The 20,294-nt window shown below is 39.6% G+C and overlaps 1 protein-coding gene across 1 annotated transcript in view; it reads right to left on the bottom strand.

Annotated features, from left to right (window-relative positions):
* GALNT4 (polypeptide N-acetylgalactosaminyltransferase 4) overlaps positions 1 to 20,294 on the bottom strand; it is a 220,716-nt gene that overhangs the window by 9,037 nt on the left and 191,385 nt on the right. Inside the window, exons 7-8 of the mRNA XM_053714400.1 lie at positions 8,541 to 8,717; positions 6,926 to 7,057 (exon numbers count right to left, since the gene is read on the bottom strand). Coding sequence (XP_053570375.1) covers positions 6,926 to 7,057; positions 8,541 to 8,717 — 309 coding nt within the window. The remainder of the gene's footprint in view (positions 1 to 6,925; positions 7,058 to 8,540; positions 8,718 to 20,294) is intronic.

The raw sequence follows: 20,294 nt of genomic DNA, 5'->3' as shown, positions 1-20,294 counted from the left end.
AAAGGGACACTAAACCGAAACATTTTCTTGCATGATTCAGATAGAGAATACAATTTTAAACAGCATTCCAATTTACTTCTATTATCTAATTTGCATCATTCTTTAGATATCCATTGTTGAAGAAATAGCAATACAAATGGGTGAGCCAATCACACAAGGCATCTATGCGCAGCCACCAATCAGTAGCTAATGAGCCTATCTAGATATGCTTTTCAGCAAAGGATAGCAAGAGAATGAAGCAAATTAGATAATAGAAGTAAATTAGAAACTTGTTTAAAATTGCATGATCTTCCTAAATCACAAAAGAAAAAAATTGGGTTTCATGTCCCTTTAAGGTAAAAGTGTCTGGGGTTCATTTTAGCTGTAAAATTACATAAATGAAAATGGCCACATGTGTTATTAGGTATAAAAAAACATAATTTATGTAAGAACTTACCTGATAAATTCATTTCTTTCATATTAGCAAGAGTCCATGAGCTAGTGACGTATGGGATACACATTCCTACCAGGAGGGGCAAAGTTTCCCAAACCTTAAAATGCCTATAAATACACCCCTCACCACACCCACAATTCAGTTTAACGAATAGCCAAGAAGTGGGGTGATAAGAAAAAGGTGCGAAAGCATATAAAATAAGGAATTGGAATAATTGTGCTTTATACAAAAAAATCATAACCACCACAAAAAAGGGCGGGCCTCATGGACTCTTGCTAATATGAAAGAAATGAATTTATCAGGTAAGTTCTTACGTGGATCTTTCCACACAAGAGTCACTAGAGAGGGAGGGATAAAATAAAGACAGCCAATTCCTGCTGAAAATAATCCACACCCAAAATAAAGTTTAATGAAAAACATAAGCAGAAGATTCAAACTGAAACCGCTGCCTGAAGTACTTTTCTACCAAAAACTGCTTCAGAAGAAGAAAATACAACAAAATGGTAGAATTTGGTAAAAGTATGCAAAGAGGACCAAGTTGCCGCTTTGCAAATCTGATCAACCGAAGCTTCATTCCTAAACGCCCAGGAAGTAGAACTGACCTAGTAGAATGAGCTGTAATCCTATGAGGCGGAGTCTTACCCGACTCAACATAGGCAAGATGAATTAAAGATTTCAACCAAGATGCCAAAGAAAAGGCAGAAGTTTTCTGGCCTTTCTAAAACCGGAAAAGATAACAAATAAACTAGAAGTCTTTCGGAAAGACTTAGTAGCTTCAACATAATATTTCAAAGCTCTAATAACATTCAAAGAATGCAACGATTTCTCCTTAGAATTCTTAGGATTAGGACATAATGAAGGAACCACAATGTCTCTACTAATGTTGTTGGAATTCACAACTTAGGTAAAAATTCAAAAGAAGTTCGCAACACCGCCTTATCCTGATGAAAAATCAGAAAAGGAGACTCACAAGAAAGAGCAGATAATTCAGAAACTCTTCTGGCAGAAGAGATGGCCAAAAGGAACAAAACTTTCCAAGAAAGTAATTTAATATCCACTGAATGCATAGGTTCAAATGGAGGAGCTTGAAGAGCCCCCAGAACCAAATTCAAACTCCAAGGAGGAGAAATTGACTTAATGACAGGCTTTATACGAACCAAAGCTTGTACAAAACAATGAATATCAGGAAGAATAGCAATCTTTCTGTGAAAAAGAACAGAAAGAGCAGAGATTTGACCTTTCAAGGAACTTGCGGACAAACCCTTATCTAAACCATCCTGAAGAAACTGTAATATTCTCGGTATTCTAAAAGAATGCCAAGTAAAATGATGAGAAAGACACCAAGAAATACAAGTCTTCCAGACTCTATAATATATCTCTCTGGATACAGATTTACGAGCCTGTAACATAGTATTAATCACAGAGTCAGAGAAACCTCTTTGACCAAGAATCAAGCGTTCAATCTCCATACCTTTAAATTTAAGGATTTCAGATCCTGATGGAAAAAAGGACCTTGAGACAAAAGGTCTGGTCTTAACGGAAGAGTCCACGGTTGGCCAGAGGCCATCCGGACAAGATCCGCATACCAAAACCTGTGAGGCCATGCCGGAGCTACCAGCAGAACAAACTAGCATTCCTTCAGAATCTTGGAGATTACTCTTGGAAGAAGAACTAGAGGCGGAAAGATATAGGCAGGATGATACTTCCAAGGAAGAGATAATGCATCCACTGCCTCCGCCTGAGGATCCCTGGATCTGGACAGATACCTGGGAAGATTCTTGTTTAGATGAGAAGCCATCAGATCTATTTCTGGAAGTTCCCACATTTGAACAATCTGAAGAAATACCTCTGGGTGAAGAGACCATTCGCCCGGATGCAACGTTTGGCGACTGAGATAATCCGCTTTCCAATTGTCCATACCTGGGATATGAACCGCAGAGATTAGACAGGAGCTGGATTCCGCCCAAACCAAAATTCGAGATACTTCTTTCATAGCCAGAGGACTGTGAGTCCCTCCTTGATGATTGATGTATGCCACAGTTGTGACATTGTCTATCTGAAAACAAATGAACAACTCTCTCTTCAGAAGAGGCCAAGACTTAAGAGCTCTGAAAATTGCACGGAGTTCCAAAATATTGATCGGAAATCTCACCTCCTGAGATTCCCAAACCCCTTGTGCCGTCAGATACCCCCATACAGCTCCCCAACCTGTAAGACTTGCATCTGTTGAGATTATAGTCCAGGTCGGAAGAACAAAGAAGCCCCCTGAACTAAACAATGGTGATCTGTCCACCATGTCAGAGAGTGTCGTAAAATCGGTTTAAAGATATTAATTGAGATATCTTTGAGTAATCCCTGCACCATTGGTTCAGCATACAGAGCTGAAGAGGTCGCATGTGAAAACGAGCAAAGGAGATCGCATCTGATGCGGCAGTCCTAAGACCCAACATTTCCATGCATAAGGCTACCAAAGGGAATGATTGTGACTGAAGGTTTTGACAAGCTGATATCAATGTTAAACTTCTCCTGTCTGACAAGGACAGAGTCATAGACACTGAATTTATCTAGAAACCTAAAAAGGTTACCCTTGTCTGAGGAATCAATGAACTGATTGGTAAATTGATCCTCCAACCATGAACTTGAAGAAACAACACAAGTCGATTCGTATGAGATTCTTCGAAAATGAGAAGACTGAGCAAGTACCAAGATATCGTCCAAATAAGGAAATACCAAAACCCTATTCTCTGATTACAGAAAGAAGGGCACCGAGAACCTTTGAAAAAAATTCTTGGAACTGAGGCTAGGCCAAACGGTAGAGCCACAAAACTGGTAATGCTTGTCTAAAAAGAGAATCTCAGACACTAAAAGTGATCTGGATGAATCGGAATATGCAGATACACATCCTGTAAATCTATTGTAGACATATAATGCCCTTGCTAAACAAAAGGCAGGATAGTCCTACAGTAACCATCTTGAATGTTGGTATCCTAACATAACGATTCAATAATGATAGATCCGGAACTGGTCTGAAGGAATTGACCTTCTTTGGTACAATGAAGAGATAAAATAAAACCCCAGCCCCTGTTCCAGAACTGGAACTGGCATAAATACTCCAGCCAACTCTAGATCTGAAACACATTTCAGAAATACTGAGCCTTTGCTGTGTTAACTGGGACACGGGAAAGAAAAGAATCTCTTAGCAGGAGGCCTTAACTTGAAGCCAATTCTGTACCTTTCTGAAACAATGTTTCTGAAACCAGAGATTAAGAACGGAATTGATCCAAATTTCTTTGAAGAAAACGTAATCTGCCCCATACCAGCTGAGCTGGAATAAGGGCCGCACCTTCATAGGTACTTAGGAGCTGGCTATAGGTTTCTATAAGGCTTGGATATATTCCAAACTGGAAATAGTTTCCAAACTGATACCGCTCCTGAGGATGAAGGATCAGGCTTTTGTTCCTTGTTGTGAGGAAAGGAACGAAAATGATTATTTACCCTGGAAAGAAAGGGAAAGCAAAGTTGACTTAGAAGACATGTCAGCATTCCAAGTTTAATCCATAAAGCTTTTCTAGCTAAAATAGCTAGAGACATATACCTGACATCAACTCTAATGATATCAAAAGATGGTATCACCAATAAAATTATTAGCATGTTATAAAATAATAATAATGCTATAAAATTATGATCTGTTACTTGTTGCGCTAAAGCTTCTAACCAAAAAGATGAAGCTGCAGCAACATCCGCTAAAAATATAGCAGGTCTAAGAAGATTACCTGAACATAAGGAAGCTTTTCTTAGAAAGGATTCAATTTTCCTATCTAAAGGATCCTTAAATTAAGTACTATCTGCCGTAGGAATAGTAGTACATTAGCAGGAGAAGAGACAGCCCCATAACCTTAGGGATTTTTGTCCCAAAAAACTCTAATCTGTCAGATGGCACAGGATATAATTTGCTTAAACGTCTAGAAGGAGTAAATAAATTACCCAAATTATTCCATTCCCTGGAAATTACTTCAGAAATAGCATCAGGGAGATAAAACACTTCTGGAATAACTACAGGAGATTTAAAAACCTTATTTAAACGTTTACATTTAGTATCAAGAGGACCAGAATCCTCTATTTCTAATGCAAATAACACTTCTTTAAGTAAAGAACGAATAAATTCCATCTTGAACAAATACAAAGATTTATCAGCATCAACCTCTGAGACAGAAACCTCTGAACCAGAAGAACCATTATCAGTATCAGAATGATGATGTTCATTTAAAAATTCATCTGAAAAAAGAGAAGTTTTAAAAGACTTTTATGTATACTAGAAGGAGAAATAACAGACATAGCCTTCTTAATGGATTTAAAAAATAAAATCTCTTATGTTATCAGGAACACTCTGAAAATTAGATGTTGACGGAACAGCAACAGGTAATGTAACAGTACTAAAGGAAATTTTATCTGCATTAATAAGTTTGACATGACATGCAATACAAATAACAGCTGGAGAAACAGATACCAAAAGTTTATAGCAGATACACTTAGCTTGGTAGCTCCAGCACTGTGCAGTGATTTTCCTGAAGTATCTTCTGACTCAGTTGCAACGTGGAACATCTTGCAATATGTAAAAGAAAAAAACAACATATAAAGCAAAATTGATCAAATTCCTTAAATGACAGTTTCAGGAATGGGAAAAAAATGCCAGTGAACAAGCTTCTAGCAACCAGAAGCAATAAATAATGAGACTTAAATAATGTGGAGACAAAAATGACGCCCATATTTTTTAGCGCCAAAAAAGACGCCCACATTATTTGGCGCCTAAATGCTTTTGGCGCCAAAAATGACGCCACATCCGGAACGCCGACATTTTTGACGCAAAAAAACGTCAAAAAATGATGCAACTTCCGGCGACACGTATGACGCCGGAAACAGAAAAAAATATTTGCGCCAAAAAAGTCCGCGCCAAGAATGACGCAATAAAATGAAGCATTTTCTGCCCCCGCGAGCCTAACAGCCCACAGGGAAAAAGTCAAATTTTTTAAGGTAAGAAAAAATGATTGAAACAAATGCATTTATCCCAAATATGAAACTGACTGTCTGAAAAATAAGGAAAGTTGAACATTCTGAGTCAAGGCAAATAAATGTTTGAATACATATATTTAGAACTTTATAAATAAAGTGCCCAACCATAGCTTAGAGTGTCACAGAAAATAAGATTTACTTACCCCAGGACACTCATCTACATGTTTGTAGAAAGCCAAACCAGTACTGAAACGAGAATCAGCAGAGGTAATGGTATATATAAGAGTATATCGTCGATCTGAAAAGGGAGGTAAGAGATGAATCTCTACGACCGATAACAGAGAACCTATGAAATAGACCCCGTAGAAGGAGATCACTGCATTCAAATAGGCAATACTCTCCTCACATCCCTCTGACATTCACTGCACGCTGAGAGGAAAACCGGGCTCCAACTTGCTGCGGAGCGCATATCAACGTAGAATCTAGCACAAACTTATTTCACCACCTCCATCGGAGGCAAAGTTTGTAAAACTGAATTGTGGGTGTGGTGAGGGGTGTATTTATAGGCATTTTAAGGTTTGGGAAACTTTGCCCCTCCTGGTAGGAATGTATATCCCATACGTCACTAGCTCATGGACTCTTGCTAATTACATGAAAGAAATCATGGTTGTGATCAGAAAAACAGGACTGGCACATGTAAAGTAGGGTCATTTTCACCAAAACAATAATGACACAAATGCTGACAAACTATGAAATGGCTGATTGTGATAGCATCTGCAACAAAAACTGTTTATCAGCAACCCTTAAAGGGCCAGTAAACACACTGAGATTTTTAAATAAATTGTTTTCTTACTAAAACAACTATGCAGTATACTTAATTTTTTTCGTTTTGTCCCTTTTCATGTAAATTTAGCTCTTAAATGTTTTTGGACTTTCTAATCCTCAAAACTGGAAAAGCACATTGCAGACTTCTCAATGCTAACCCTGCTACATATCTTCCTTAATTTTCTTTAATTGATAACAACTACTAAACAATGTACTTTTATACTAACATGACTGTGGCTAGCCTTGTTGTCTGCAGACTACAACCCAGATTAGCTCCTTCAAAAAAAGGAAAATGGTGGGTGGAGCTTGGCTATTGAAAAACAACTGCAGTAAAAAGGATGTTCATTCATTTTAAAAATGTTTCGACACAACTGATATATTATTATATAGCAGCACAACAGAAATGTTGTGTAATTAACAAGGTGTTTACTGTTCCTTTAATATGCCAATAATTATCAAAAGATCGATCAACCCTTCTATCATTAGAGGTATTACCAATATAAACTCATCAGTAATCTCAAATTTACTTAAAACTACACTAATGAATTGTGTTTAGAATGCAACTCAACAGGAACTGCGACAACATAACAGCAAGAGGAGACTGGCCGTCATGTCTTTTTTACATCACTGAGTTGGTAAGCAGGTATCAATACTTACTGCCCCATGCCAGCCCGGGCGATCTTCTGGTATATGCAAGTCTGGGAATACATTTCTCAAGTACCAATCAAAACTCTTGCACTGCAGACGTTCTCTGATCACTTTCCGTTCTGAAATATCCCCATATTTTTCCTGCAGTAGCAAATTAGAAACTCAGACATTTATACAAACATTTTTTGGGGAAACTATATGTTTAACACTTGGTGAGCTGGAGTGTGGCTTGGCTTGTAAGCTATTTAGCATCTAAAAAGGCACACAATGTTCAACATATATTCTTTGCTCCATCTAAGAGAAACATAGAATTTAATGGTAGATAAGAACCAAAAAGGCCCATTTTAAGGTCTACCCATATTACATGTTACTGCTTTCTTAAAGGGACACTAAACCCAATTTTTTTATTTCATGATTCAGATAGAGCATGCAATTTTAAGCAACTTCATTATTATTATTATTATTATCATCAATTTGTCTTTGTTCTCTTGCTATCTTTATTTAAAAAGCAGGAATGTAAAGCCTAGGAGCCGGCCAATTTTAGGTTCAGCACCCTGGATAGCGCTTGCTTATTGGTGGCTACATTTAGCTACCAATAAGCAAGCGTAACGCAGGTTCTAAACCAAAAATGGTCCGGCTCCTAAGCTTTACATACCTTCTTTTTAAATAAAGATAGCAAGAGAATGAAGAAAGTTTGATAATAGGAGTAATTTAGAAAGTTGCTTAAAATTGCATGTGGGTTTAGTATCCCTTTAAGAAAGCTTTATGCATATTCCAGGCATTTTTTTTTATTATTTTAAAGTCTTTGTGTTTACCACTCCAGTTGGAAGTTTATTCCATAAATCCACCACCCCTTCTGAAAAAAAAAAAAGTTTCCTCACATTTATCCTGAATTTGCTACACTCTAACCTAAGTTTATGACCCCTTGTTTTAGTATTTCTTTTTTTAGTTTCCACATTATTAAGTCCCTTCGTAGATTTGAAGATTTCTATCATGTGACCTCTTTCCCTTCTCATCTCTATTTTCAAATGTATTGCAGTATAGATACTTAGGTATCAGTGTCAAAATGTTTTAACATATTTAACTGTTTTATCACCTGCAAAGGACTAGTTTATAAATGGCGCACAACCAATATCACAGGGTGCATTATCTATAGTGTGACCCTGTTCATACAACAGCGCACAATCTGGTAGTAAAAAAAGATTTACAAGAGAATCTTAAAGGGACACTGTACCCAAATTATTTATTTTGTAATTCAGAAATAACATGCAATTTTAAGCAACTTTCTAATTTACTCCTATTATCAATTTTTCTTCGTTCTCTTGATATCATTATTTGAAAAAGAAGGCATCTAAGCTTTTTTTTGGTTTCAGTACTCTGGACAGCACTTTTTTATTGGTGGATGAATTTATCCAGCAATCAGCAAGGACAACCCAGGTTGTTCACCAAAAATGGGCCGGCATCTAAACTTACATTCTTGCATTTCAAATAAAGATACCAAGAGAATGAAGACAATTTGATAATAGGAGTAAATTAGAAAGTTGCTTAAAATTTCATGCTCAATCTGAATCACGAAAGAAAAATTTTGGGTACAGTGTCCCTTTAATGCAGCCAACAAGCATACCTTTCTTGCAGGAGGGTTTCGATTGTAGAAATGCTCTTTGTAGCCATCCATCCATACCTCAGCTGCCCGGGCCGTGTTCTGCAGAAAGTTTGGTCTGGCATATGGCGCCTTCTTAGGAAACACATGTCCTACGTGAGAACACGGTTGAATCTCCAGAGTGCCGCCACACTGCCAGATCTGATCCAAGGAGGAAAGAACAGAAGTAAACAGGTTTAAAAGGACCATTAAGAAGAGTAAAAATGCATAATTCAAAAATACACAATAAAAAGACAATGCAATAGCACTTACTCTAAATATCAAATGATCAGATTTTTATCTGAGAATTTTCATAGATTTCTTCTAGTTCCCTACCACGGTATCATGTGCCACCCATTACCCAATTACAGAGTCGTATACAATGAATTCTTGCACATGCTCAAGAGGAGCTGGTACCTCATAAAGTGTGCGTATAAAAAGACTGAGAACTAATTGATAATGCAAATAAATCTTAAAGGGACAGTCTACTCCAGACTTTTTATTGTTTAAAAAAAGATAGATAATTCCTTTATTACCCATTCCCCAGTTTTGCATAACCAACACTGTTATATTAATACACTTTTTAGCTCTGTGATTACCTTGTATCTAAGCTTCTGCAGACTGCCCCTTTATTTGTTTTTGTCAGGCTTGCATTTTAGCTAATCAGTGCTGACTCATATATAACTACACGGGAGTGAGCACAATGTTATCTATATGGCACACAAACTATCACTGTCTAACATTGATAAACTATCAAAATGCACTGAGATAAGAGGCAGCCTTCAAGGGCTTAGAAATCAGTTTATGAGCCTACCTATCTTTAGCTTTCAACAAAGAATACCAAGAGAACAAAGCAAATTTCATGATAAAAGTAAATTGGAATGTTATTTAAAATTGCACGTCCTATCTGAATCATGAAAGTTTAATTTTGACTTGACTGTCCCTTTAACACATTGATTAATACCAGGAAAGTCAAAGTTAAAAACTTGTGGTTTAGCTACAGAATGAAATTTTAAGAGACCTTTCAATTTATTTCTAATTGTTCTATTGATATCCAAATTGAAAAGCATACATAGAAAGGTTCAGTAACAGCAATGCACCATTGGGGACTAGCTTTTGATTGGAAGCTACACACACATGCCTCTTGTCATTGGCTCACCAGATTTGCTCAGTTAGTTCCTTCCCAGTAGTGCACTGCTGCTCTGCAGCTGACTTTAACAATGTGTTTAACCTTTTTTATGGGATTTTTATTTCTGCTCCTTAACATGCATACAGCATAGAAATCATTCAAACACATGCATGGTGTGTACACAACAGAAGCTCCCTATTCTCTGAAATTATCAGTGGAATCGTAAAAAACAGATAAAATGTTGTAAAAAAAAAGAAAAAAAAAAAAAAAAAGAGTAATCCTGGGTGAGCTCAGGAGCATGCACAGGTCTTAAGCCACCTGGCAGCAGTGCTTGCAACATTGTTTATAGCAGTGTTATACATTTCATTTGAACTTTTGAGACCCAGTGAGGCTTCCGTAGTTCCTCGTCTGCAGTGAGGAGTCTATTGGTGAAGAGCTGAGGGTGTGTGCTCTGTTTAACCTTATCCCATAGCGGGCTAGTCGGACCCTAAAGTCAGCTCAGCAGTGGACACTAGTGGATATCAGTGGCGGATAATAACCCATAATCCGGATTGCCTTTCTGCATTTATCTTCTACCGTTTGGGACCGCAGGAGACTGAGGAAACCGGAATCTAATTTCTTGGACCGGGGACAAGTCTTATTATTGTGTGATATGCTGTTTTTTATTTCACGTCTTGTGGGTTGCCATTTTTAGCATTTGCACTTTTATTAAATGTCTATACTCTGCGCTCTTCTCCTTTTGTGCTTTTACAGTGTTATACATAGTTCCAAACACTGCTGCCATAGAATGCCACAGACACGTGCCTACCTAGGTTTAGTCTTCAACAAAGGATATCAAGAGAACAAAGCTAATTTGATAATAGAAGTAAAGTTGTTTAACCCCTTAATGACCACAATATACCCTGTATGTCACTGGTCGTTAAGGGTTTTTTGCGGACATAATAGCACAAGTCTAGCAAGAACACGCTATTAATGCCCTCCCTCCAGAAGGCTTTGTGGAATAGAGCAGTCTCAACGCTGGTGGCAAGACCACGGTATAAAACAATCAAGTCCCAAAAAAAGGCCAGCGACATACAGGGTACGTCGCTGGTCCTTAACCCCTTAATGACAACTGACGTACCAGGTACGTCCTGCAAAAACTTGCAGTTAGTGACAATGGACGTACCTGGTACGTCAGTTGTCTTAGAGAGTGCTGGAAGCGATCGCAATCGCTTCCAGCAGCTCTCAGGGTATTGCAGTGATGCCTCGATATTGAGGCATCCTGCAATACCCTTTAGAAAGCATCCGATGCAGAGAGAGCCACTCTGGCATTGTGCACGCCGGATGCCGGGAGCGTGCGGGGGCTGCGTGCACGCGCGCGCGTGCGTGTGTGTGTGTGTGTGTGCGCGCGCGCGCGCGCGCGCAGCAATCACTGGCACTGCCACCAATGAATTTTGGTAAGAGGGAGGGGGGCAGAATTTTTTAAATAAATAATCAGGATCAGGATCAGGATCTGGATCTGGATCTGGGGGGTGGGGGGCAGCTACACTACAGAAAAAATAAAAATAAAACATGTAACAAAACACTTTATTTTTTGGGGAAAACTGGGTACTGGCAGACAGCTGCCAGTACCCAAGATGGTGGCAATTAGGTAGGTGGGGAGGGTTAGAGAGGTGTTTGGGGGGGGATCAGGGAGGTTGGGGGTTAAGGCAGGGGTCCATCACAGCTGAATAATTAAAAAAAAAAAAAAAAAAAACACCTTTTATTTTAGTACTGGCAGACTTTCTGCCAGTACTTAAGATGGCGGGGACAATTGTGGGGTGGGGGAGGGAAGAGAGCTGTCTGGGAGGGATCAGGGGGTGGGATGTGTCAGGTGGGAGGCTAATCTCTACACTAAAGCTAAAATTAACCCTGCAAGCTCTCTACAAGCTACCTAATTAACCCCTTCACTGCTGGGCTTAATACAAGTGTGGTGCGCAGCAGCATTTAGCGGCCTCCTAATTGCCAAAAAGCAACGCCAAAGCCATATATGTCTGCTATTTATGAACAAAGGAGATCCCAGAGAAGCATTTACAACCATTTGTGCCATAATTGCACAAGCTGTTTGTAAATAATTTAAGTGAGAAACCTAAAATTGTGAAAAATGTCACTTTTTTTTTTATTTGCTCGCATTTGGCGGTGAAATGGTGGCATGAAATATACCAAAATGGGCCTAGATCAATACTTTGGGTTGTCTACTACACTACACTAAAGCTAAAATTAACCCTTCAAGGTCCCTACAAGATCCCTAATTAACCCCTTCACTGCTGGGCATAATACACGTGTGGTGCGCAGCTGCATTTAGCGGCCTTCTAATTACCAAAAAGCAACGCCAAAGCCATATATGTCTGCTATTTCTGAACAAAGGGGATCCCAGAGAAGCATTTACAACCATTTGTGCCATAATTGCATAAACTGTTTGTAAATAATTTCAGTGAGAAACCTAAAGTTTGTGACAAAATTTGTGAAAAAGTGAACAATTTTTTTTATTTGCTCGCATTTGGCAGTGAAATGGTGGCATGAAATATACCAAAATGGGCATAAATCAATACTTCGGGTTGTCTTCTAAAAAAAAATATATACATGTCAAGGGATATTCAGGGATTCCGGACAGATATCAGTGTTCCAATGTAACTAGCGCTAATTTTGAAAAAAAGTGGTTTGGAAATAGCAAAGTTCTACTTGTACTTATTGCCCTATAACTTGCAAAAAAAGCAAACAACATGTAACCATTGGGTATTTCTAAACTCAGGACAAAATTTAGAAACTATTTAGCATGGGTGTTTTTTGGTGGTTGTAGATGTGTAACAGATTTTGGAGGTCAAAGTTAGAAAAAGTGTGTTTTTTTCCATTTTTTCCTCATATTTTATATATTTTTTATATTAAATTATAAGATGTGATGAAAAAAATGGTATCTTTAGAAAGTCCATTTAATGGCGAGAAAAACGGTATATAATATGTGTGGGTACAGTAAATGAGTAAGAGGAAAATTACAGCTAAACACAAACACTGCAGAAATGTAAAAATAGCCATTGTCATTAAGGGTAAGAAAACTGAAAAATGGTCCGGTCATTAAGGGGTTAAGGGGGTAAAACTGCATGCTCCATCTTATTCATGTCAACTTAATTTTGAGCTTATTGTCCCTTTAAAAATGTTTATTTTGATGTATATGATTCACATAAGTTTCATATCAGCACAAGAAGATGTCAGTAGTATCACTATATAGTTTTAAAACATAACTTGTATTCAATTCTGTTCATTTTCAAAGTAATGTTAAAAGCATATTATTACATTATTCTCCAGGCTAGTAACGGGTTAAGGTAGAAGGGATAGACTGAAGGGTTAAATAGGAAGGCTAAGGGGTCGATTTATCAAAGCCTTCGCAAGCCTTTCGACCCCCTGCTTTCTTAGCGTTTCGCCACCTCCAAGGTGGCGAATTTCAATCTTTCCGGTCTCGTCCGACCGCTCCTGCCTGTGCGTGATTGGCTGTGTGCAGGCAGGATTGCACGCAAGCGCAAAATAGTGCGTGTGTGCAATGCTGAATTCCGCTAGAGAATTCAGCCCGCCAGAAGCTAGCTGCGGCGGACAGGGGCGCGTTTATGCGTCCCTGTCTGCCGCAGCTTGATAAATCGACCCCTAAATGTTGTTACCCTTCTAACTTGCCTGGTAATATTGTATTTTATATTAAATCCCTTTTTCTTCTTCAATAATCTTACTTCTATTTCACCCTTCATGTTTCCGATATAATTTCACTTCTTGCATGTTAACTCTTTATCTTCTAGTGTATATTATAAAGTAGTATTATGCCACCCTCCTCCCAATGCCTCTCTTATTTCCAGCCATTAGATGCCTTTTTCTTAAAGGAAAGTAAACACTAAATAAATTCTAGATCAAACGATACATTCAATGTACAGATTAGCCTGAAAATAATATACTGATTTATTGTTTTTTTTATTATATTAGTTGTTTAAATATTGAAAAAATAAGGATTAACCCCTTAAGGACCAATGACGGAATTATTCAGTCATAGTTGCCCGTGCCATAAGGAACCATGATGGAATAATTCCGTCATGCGCTAAAATCAGCCCCAGATCACCGTGGTACCGGCGATCGTGGGGTTAATGCTCTTGCTAGCTGCCTCAGCGCCTGAAGCAGACTAGCAACAGCAAATCACGATGTCCCAGCCCACGTGATCACTGACAGCCAATCACAACGGTCACAATGCTGCTGGGACATCAGATCCGCCTCCCTCCACCTCTGTTCGGTTTGTGAAGTGGAGAGAGACGGATCTTTGTTACTTTGAATGTTGTAAAAAAATCCAACATATTAATAAAAGTTAAAATATCCCCTTTACCCAGTCCTTAAATTTATTTTGAATTACTTTTCTTAAAGGGACATAAAACCCAAACATTTTCTTTCATGATTCAGATAGAACATATTTTAAACAACTTTACAATTTACTTCTATTATCAATTGTTTTTGTTTTCTTGTTATTCTTTCTTCAAAAGCAGAGATATACGCTCAGGAGTGTGCACGTGTCTTGTAGCACTATATGGCAGCAATTTTGCAACAAAGTAATACATTAGCAAGAGCACTAGATGTCAGCACTATTTCCTGCCATGTAGTGCTTCAGACATGTGCACGCTACCTACCTAGGTACCTCTTCAACAAAGAATAACATGAGAACGGAGCAAATTTGCTAATAGAAGTAAATAGGAAACTTATTTAAAATTGCATTCTCTAGCTTAATAATGAAATAATTATTTTGGGTTTCATGTCCCTTTAAGCTGTACAAATTATTATGAGCAAAACTGTGAAAAAAGTTTTTTTATTTTTTTAGTATTTTGTTTATAATAAATGAGAACTTATATATGTATATGTCACATCAAATTAAAGCCCTTTTTGTCCTTTAAAAAACGGTATATAAATATGTGTTGGTGCAATAAATGAGAAAGATGGAAATTTCAGTTGAACACACACATAACAAAAATGCAAAAATTGCTCTGGTCCTTAACCCAAAAGACAAGCATCTGAAGCTTGGTCCTTAAGGGGTTAAGGTTTTAGTGTCTATAAAGCAATGGTGATCTCCATGTTGTAACCTAGGTTTCCTTCTCTGCTGTGGCCAATTAGTGACAGTTATAAATAGGCAACTGGAGTGTGCAACCAATGACTGTGGAATATAGCAGTGATAAGTCTGCAGTCTGCATTTCGGCTTTTAACGGGAATTGAAAAAAACAACAATACAATTTACTAAAAAAAATAAAGTATATTAAAATGTTATATTACAATCTCAATGTGTTTATTGTCCCTCTATATAATATAATAAGCAGTTACAAACAGAGAATATTGTGCCTGCGATATAACACAGTTTACATCACTGCACTACATTGCTAGGCAGATATTGGATCAGTGGAAGCCATGAAAGAGATTTTAAGGTTTATATAGAGGTATAGTGCAAATTTGTATGTTATTACTATGTCTAAAATGTGCTCCCTGTTTAGTTTATATATAAGTGCAATATATATTTGTACTTCTAAACCATCTGCCCCTACCCTGGTAGGGGCGGGGCAATCTGATTTGACAACTTATGTTATGTATAAAGACTTCAAACCTCTACTTTAAAAGGAACATTTTTTTTTTTTTTTTTGCAATACACCTAGATGAAGAAGATTTCGCTTTAAGCTAGTAAGGTTTTTTTGACAGCTGTACACACATCGCCTCCCCCGTGCACTGATACACCTTCCGTGAAATCTATGATATTGTTGCAAATGGGAAACTATTATCTTTGGTCTATATGCACATGAATTACATTTTAAAAAACAAAATTTATGCTTACCTGATAAATTTCTTTCTCTTGTGGTGTATCCAGTCCACGGGTTCATCCATTACTTGTGGGATATTCTCCTTCCCAACAGGAAGTTGCAAAGAGGACACCCACAGCAGAGCTGTCTATATAGCTCCTCCCCTAACCCCCACCTCCAGTCATTCGACCGAAGGCAAGTAAGAAAAAGTAGAAACTATAGGGTGCAGTGGTGACTGTAGTTTTAAAAAATAAAAACACCTGACTTAAAGTGACAGGGCGGGCCGTGGACTGGATACACCACAAGAGAAAGAAATTTATCAGGTAAGCATGAATTTTGTTTTCTCTTGTAAGGTGTATCCAGTCCACGGGTTCATCCATTACTTGTGGGATACCAATACCAAAGCTTTAGGACACGGATGAAGGGAGGGACAAGGCAGGAACTTAAACAGAAGGCACCACTGCCTGTAAGACCTTTCTCCCAAAAATAGCCTCAGAGGAAGCAAAAGTATCAAATTTGTAGAATTTAGAAAAAGTATGAAGCGAAGACCAAGTTGCCGCCTTGCAAATCTGTTCAACAGAAGCCTCATTTTTAAATGCCCATGTGGAAGCTACCACTCTAGTAGAGTGAGCTGTAATCCTTTCAGGAGGCTGCTGGCCAGCAGTCTCATAAGTTAAACGGATTATGCTTCTCAGCCAAAAAGAAAGAGAAGTTGCCGAAGCCTTGTGGCCTCTCTTCTTCCCAGAGTAGACAACAAACAAGGCAGATGTTTGACGAAAATCCTTAGTTGCTTGTAAGTAGAACTTTAAAGCACGAACCACATCCAGATTGTGCAACAACCGTTCCTTCTTGGAAGAAGGATTCGGACACAGAGAAGGGACAACAATTTCCTGATTGATATTTCTATTGGAAACAACCTTAAGAAGAAAACCTGGCTTGGTACGTAACACCACCTTATCCAAATGGAAAATCAGATAGGGTGAATCACACTGCAGAGCAGATAACTCTGAAACTCTTCGGGCTGAAGAGATAGCAACTAGAATCAAAACTTTCCAAGATAAAAGTTTGATATCTAATGAATGCATAGGTTCAAACGGAACCCCTTGAAGAACTTTAAGAACTAAATTTAAACTCCATGGCGGAGCAAATGGTTTAAATATCGGCTTGATTCTGACTAAAGCCTGACAAAACGCCCGAACATCTGGAACATCTGCCAGACGCTTGTGAAAGAGAATAGACAGAGCAGATATCTGTCCTTTTAAAGAACTAGCTGATAATCCCTTTTCCAATCCTTCTTGGAGAAAAAATAGAATCCTAGGAATCTTGACCCTACTCCATGAGAAACCCTTGGAATTACACCAATGAAGTTATTTACACCATATCTTGTGATAGATCTTCCTGGTGACAGGCTTCCTAGCCTGGATCAAGGTATCAATAACAGACTCAGAAAAACCACGCTTTGATAAGATCAAGCGTTCAATCTCCACGCAGTCAGGCATAGAGAAGTTAGATTTTAGTGTTTGAATGGACCCTGGATTAGAAGGTCCTGCCTCAATGGCAGAGGCCATGGTGGGCAGGATGACATGTCCACCAGATCTGCATACTAAGTCCTGCGAGGCCACGCAGGAGCAATTAAAATCACCGAAGCTTTCTCCTGTTTGATTCTGGCAATCAGACGCGGGAGAAGATGAAACGGTGGAAACACATAAGCCAGGCTGAAGGACCAGGGGGCTGCTAGGGCATCTACGAGTGCTGCCCGAGGATCCCTTGACCTGGACCCGTAACAAGGAAGCTTGGCATTCTGACGGGACGCCATCAGATCCAGCTCCGGTCTGCCCCATAGATGAATCAGTTGGGCAAATATCTCCGGGTGAAATTCCCATTCCCCCAGGTGAAAAGTCTGCCGACTTAGAAAATCCGCCTCCCAGTTCTCTACTCCTGGGATATGGATAGCTGAGAGAGGGCAAGAGTGAGCCTCTGCCCATAGAATTATCTTGGAAACCTCCATCATTGCCAGGGGACTCCTTGTTCCCCCCTGATGGTTGATATAGGCTACAGTCGTGATGTTGTCCGACTGAAATCTGATGAACCTGACCACAGCCAGTTGAGGCCATGCCTGAAGAGCATTGAATATCGTTCTTAGTTCCAGAATGTTTATCGGGAGGAGGGCCTCCTCCTGAGTCCACGAACCCTGAGCTTTCTGGGAGTTCCAGACTGCACCCCAGCCCAGAAGACTGGCATCTGTTGTCACTATAGTCCACTCTGGCCTGCGGAAGCTCATTCCCCTGGACAGATGGACCCGAGATCACCACCAGAGAAGAGAATCCCTGGTTTCTTGATCCAGATTTAGCAGAGGAGACAAATCTGTGTAGTCCCCATTCCACGGATTGAGCATGCAAAGTTGCAGTGGTCTGAGATGTAGGCGGGCAAACAGAACTATTTCCATTGCCGCTACCATTAGGCCGATTACTTCCATACACTGAGCCACTGACGGCCGAGAAATGGAATGAAGAGCACGGCAGGAAGTTAGAATCTTTGATTATCCTGACCTCTGTCAGAAAAAGTTTAATTTCTACTGAATCTATCAGAGTCCCTAGGAAAGAAACTCTTGTGAGAGGGGAGAGAGAACTCTTTTCTCTGTTCACCTTCCACCCGTGAGACCTCAGAAAGGCCAGAACAATGTCCGTATGGGACTTGGCGATTTGAAGAGTCGACGCCTGGATCAAGATGTCGTCTAGGTAAGGAGCCACTGCTATGCCCCGCGGCCTTAGGACCACCAGTAGGGACCCTAGAACCTTTGTAAAGATTCTTGGCGCCGTGGCTAACCCGAAGGGAAGAGCCACAAACTGGTAATGCCTGTCTAGGAAGGCGAACCTGAGGAACTGATGATGATTTCTGTGAATCGGAATGTGCAGATAAGCATCCTTTAAGTCCACGGTAGTCATATATTGACCCTCCTGGATCATAGGAAGAATGGTTCGGATCGTCTCCATCTTGAAGGATGGGACCCTGAGGAATTTGTTTAGGATCTTGAGATCCAAGATTGGTCTGAAAGTTCCCTCTTTTTTGTGAACTATAAATAGGTTTGAATATAAACCCTGCCCCTGTTCCTCCCTTGGAACTGGGTGGATCACTCCCATAACCAGTTGGTCTTGAATGCAATGTAAGAATGCCTCTCTCTTTATCTGGTTTGCAGATAGTTGTGAGAGATGAAATCTCCCCTTTGGTGATGAACCTTTGAATTCGAGAAGATATCCCTGGGAAACGATCTCCACTGCCCAGGGATCCTGAACGTCTCTTACCCAAGCCTGGGCGAAGAGAGAAAGTCTGCCTCCCACTAGATCCGGTCCCGGATCGGGGGCTACTCCTTCATGCTGTCTTAGAGACAGTAGCTGGCTTTTTAGCCTGTTTCCCCTTGTTCCAAGCCTAGTTAGGTCTCCAGACTGGCTTGGGCGAAATTTCCCTCTTGTTTTGTACTAAGGGAAGCGGAAGCCGCGCCACTCCTGAAGTTTCGAAAGGAGCGAAAATTAGTCTGTCTGGTCCTTAACTTATTAGACTTATCCTGGGGAAGGGCGTGACCTTTTCCCCCAGTAATATCAGAAATGATCTCCTTCAGATCAGGCCCGAATAGGGTCTTTCCTTTGAAGGAGATGTTAAGAAGCTTAGACTTTGATGAAACATCTGCTGACCAGGACTTAAGACATAGCGCCCTACGCGCCATGATGGCAAAACCTGAATTTTTAGCCGCAAGTTTAGTTAACTGAAACACAACGTCTGAAATAAAGGAATTAGCAAGTTTAAGAGCTTTTATCCTGTCTAAAATCTCATCCCACGGAGTCCCACTTGAAGAGCCTCTTCTAGAGACTCGAACCAAAAGATCCATAGGATCTTTGAAAGCACAACTGTCTTCAATCGGAATAGTTGTACGCTTAGCTAAAGTAGAAATAGCTCCCTCCACCTTGGGGACCGTTTGCCACGAGTCCCGCATGGCGTCAGCTATGGGGAACATCTTTTTAAACACAGGAGGGGGAGAGAACGGTATACCTGGCCTATCCCATTCCTTAGTTATAATTTCCGAAAACCTTTTAGGGACTGGGAAAACATCAGTGTAAACAGGCACTGCAAAGTATTTGTCCATTTTACACAACTTCTCTGGTACCACAATGGGGTCACAATCATCCAGAGTCGTTAAGACCTCCCTAAGCAATAAACTGAGGTGTTCAAGCTTAAATTTAAATGTTGTCATGTCAGAGTCGGGCTGAAGTAATAACTTCCCTGAATCTGAAATGTCCCCCTCAGATATCAAATCCAACTTCGGAACATTGTGAGGGCATATCGGACATATCTACTAAAGCGTCAGAAAACTCTGTATTTGTTCTAGCCCCAGAGCTGTCTCGCTTTCCTTGTAACCCTGGCAGTTTAGACAACACCTCTGTGAGAGTAGAACTCATACTTGCCGCCATGTCTCGTAAAGTAAAAGAATTAGACGCGCTAGATGCATTTGGCGTCATTTGTGCGGGTGTTACAGGTTCTGACCCATGGGGAGAGCTAGATGGCATAATCTCCCTTCTTACAGTCTGAGAATCCTCTGGTGATATATTTCTTTAAAGCCACAATATGGTCTTTGTAACTTATAGATAGTTTAGTACCAGTGGTACACATTCTAAGAGGGGGTTCCACAATGGCTTCTAAACATATTGAACAGGTAGATTCTTCTATGTCAGACATGTTTAACAGACTAGCAAAGACACAAGCAAGCTTGGAAAACACTTTATTAAAGTAAAAACAGCA

This window comes from Bombina bombina, chromosome 5 (genome assembly GCF_027579735.1).
Source record: "Bombina bombina isolate aBomBom1 chromosome 5, aBomBom1.pri, whole genome shotgun sequence".
Taxonomy (NCBI): Eukaryota; Metazoa; Chordata; class Amphibia; order Anura; family Bombinatoridae; genus Bombina; species Bombina bombina.
The sequence above is the reverse complement of the archived record's forward strand: the minus strand, read 5'-3'. Positions and strand labels throughout refer to the sequence as shown.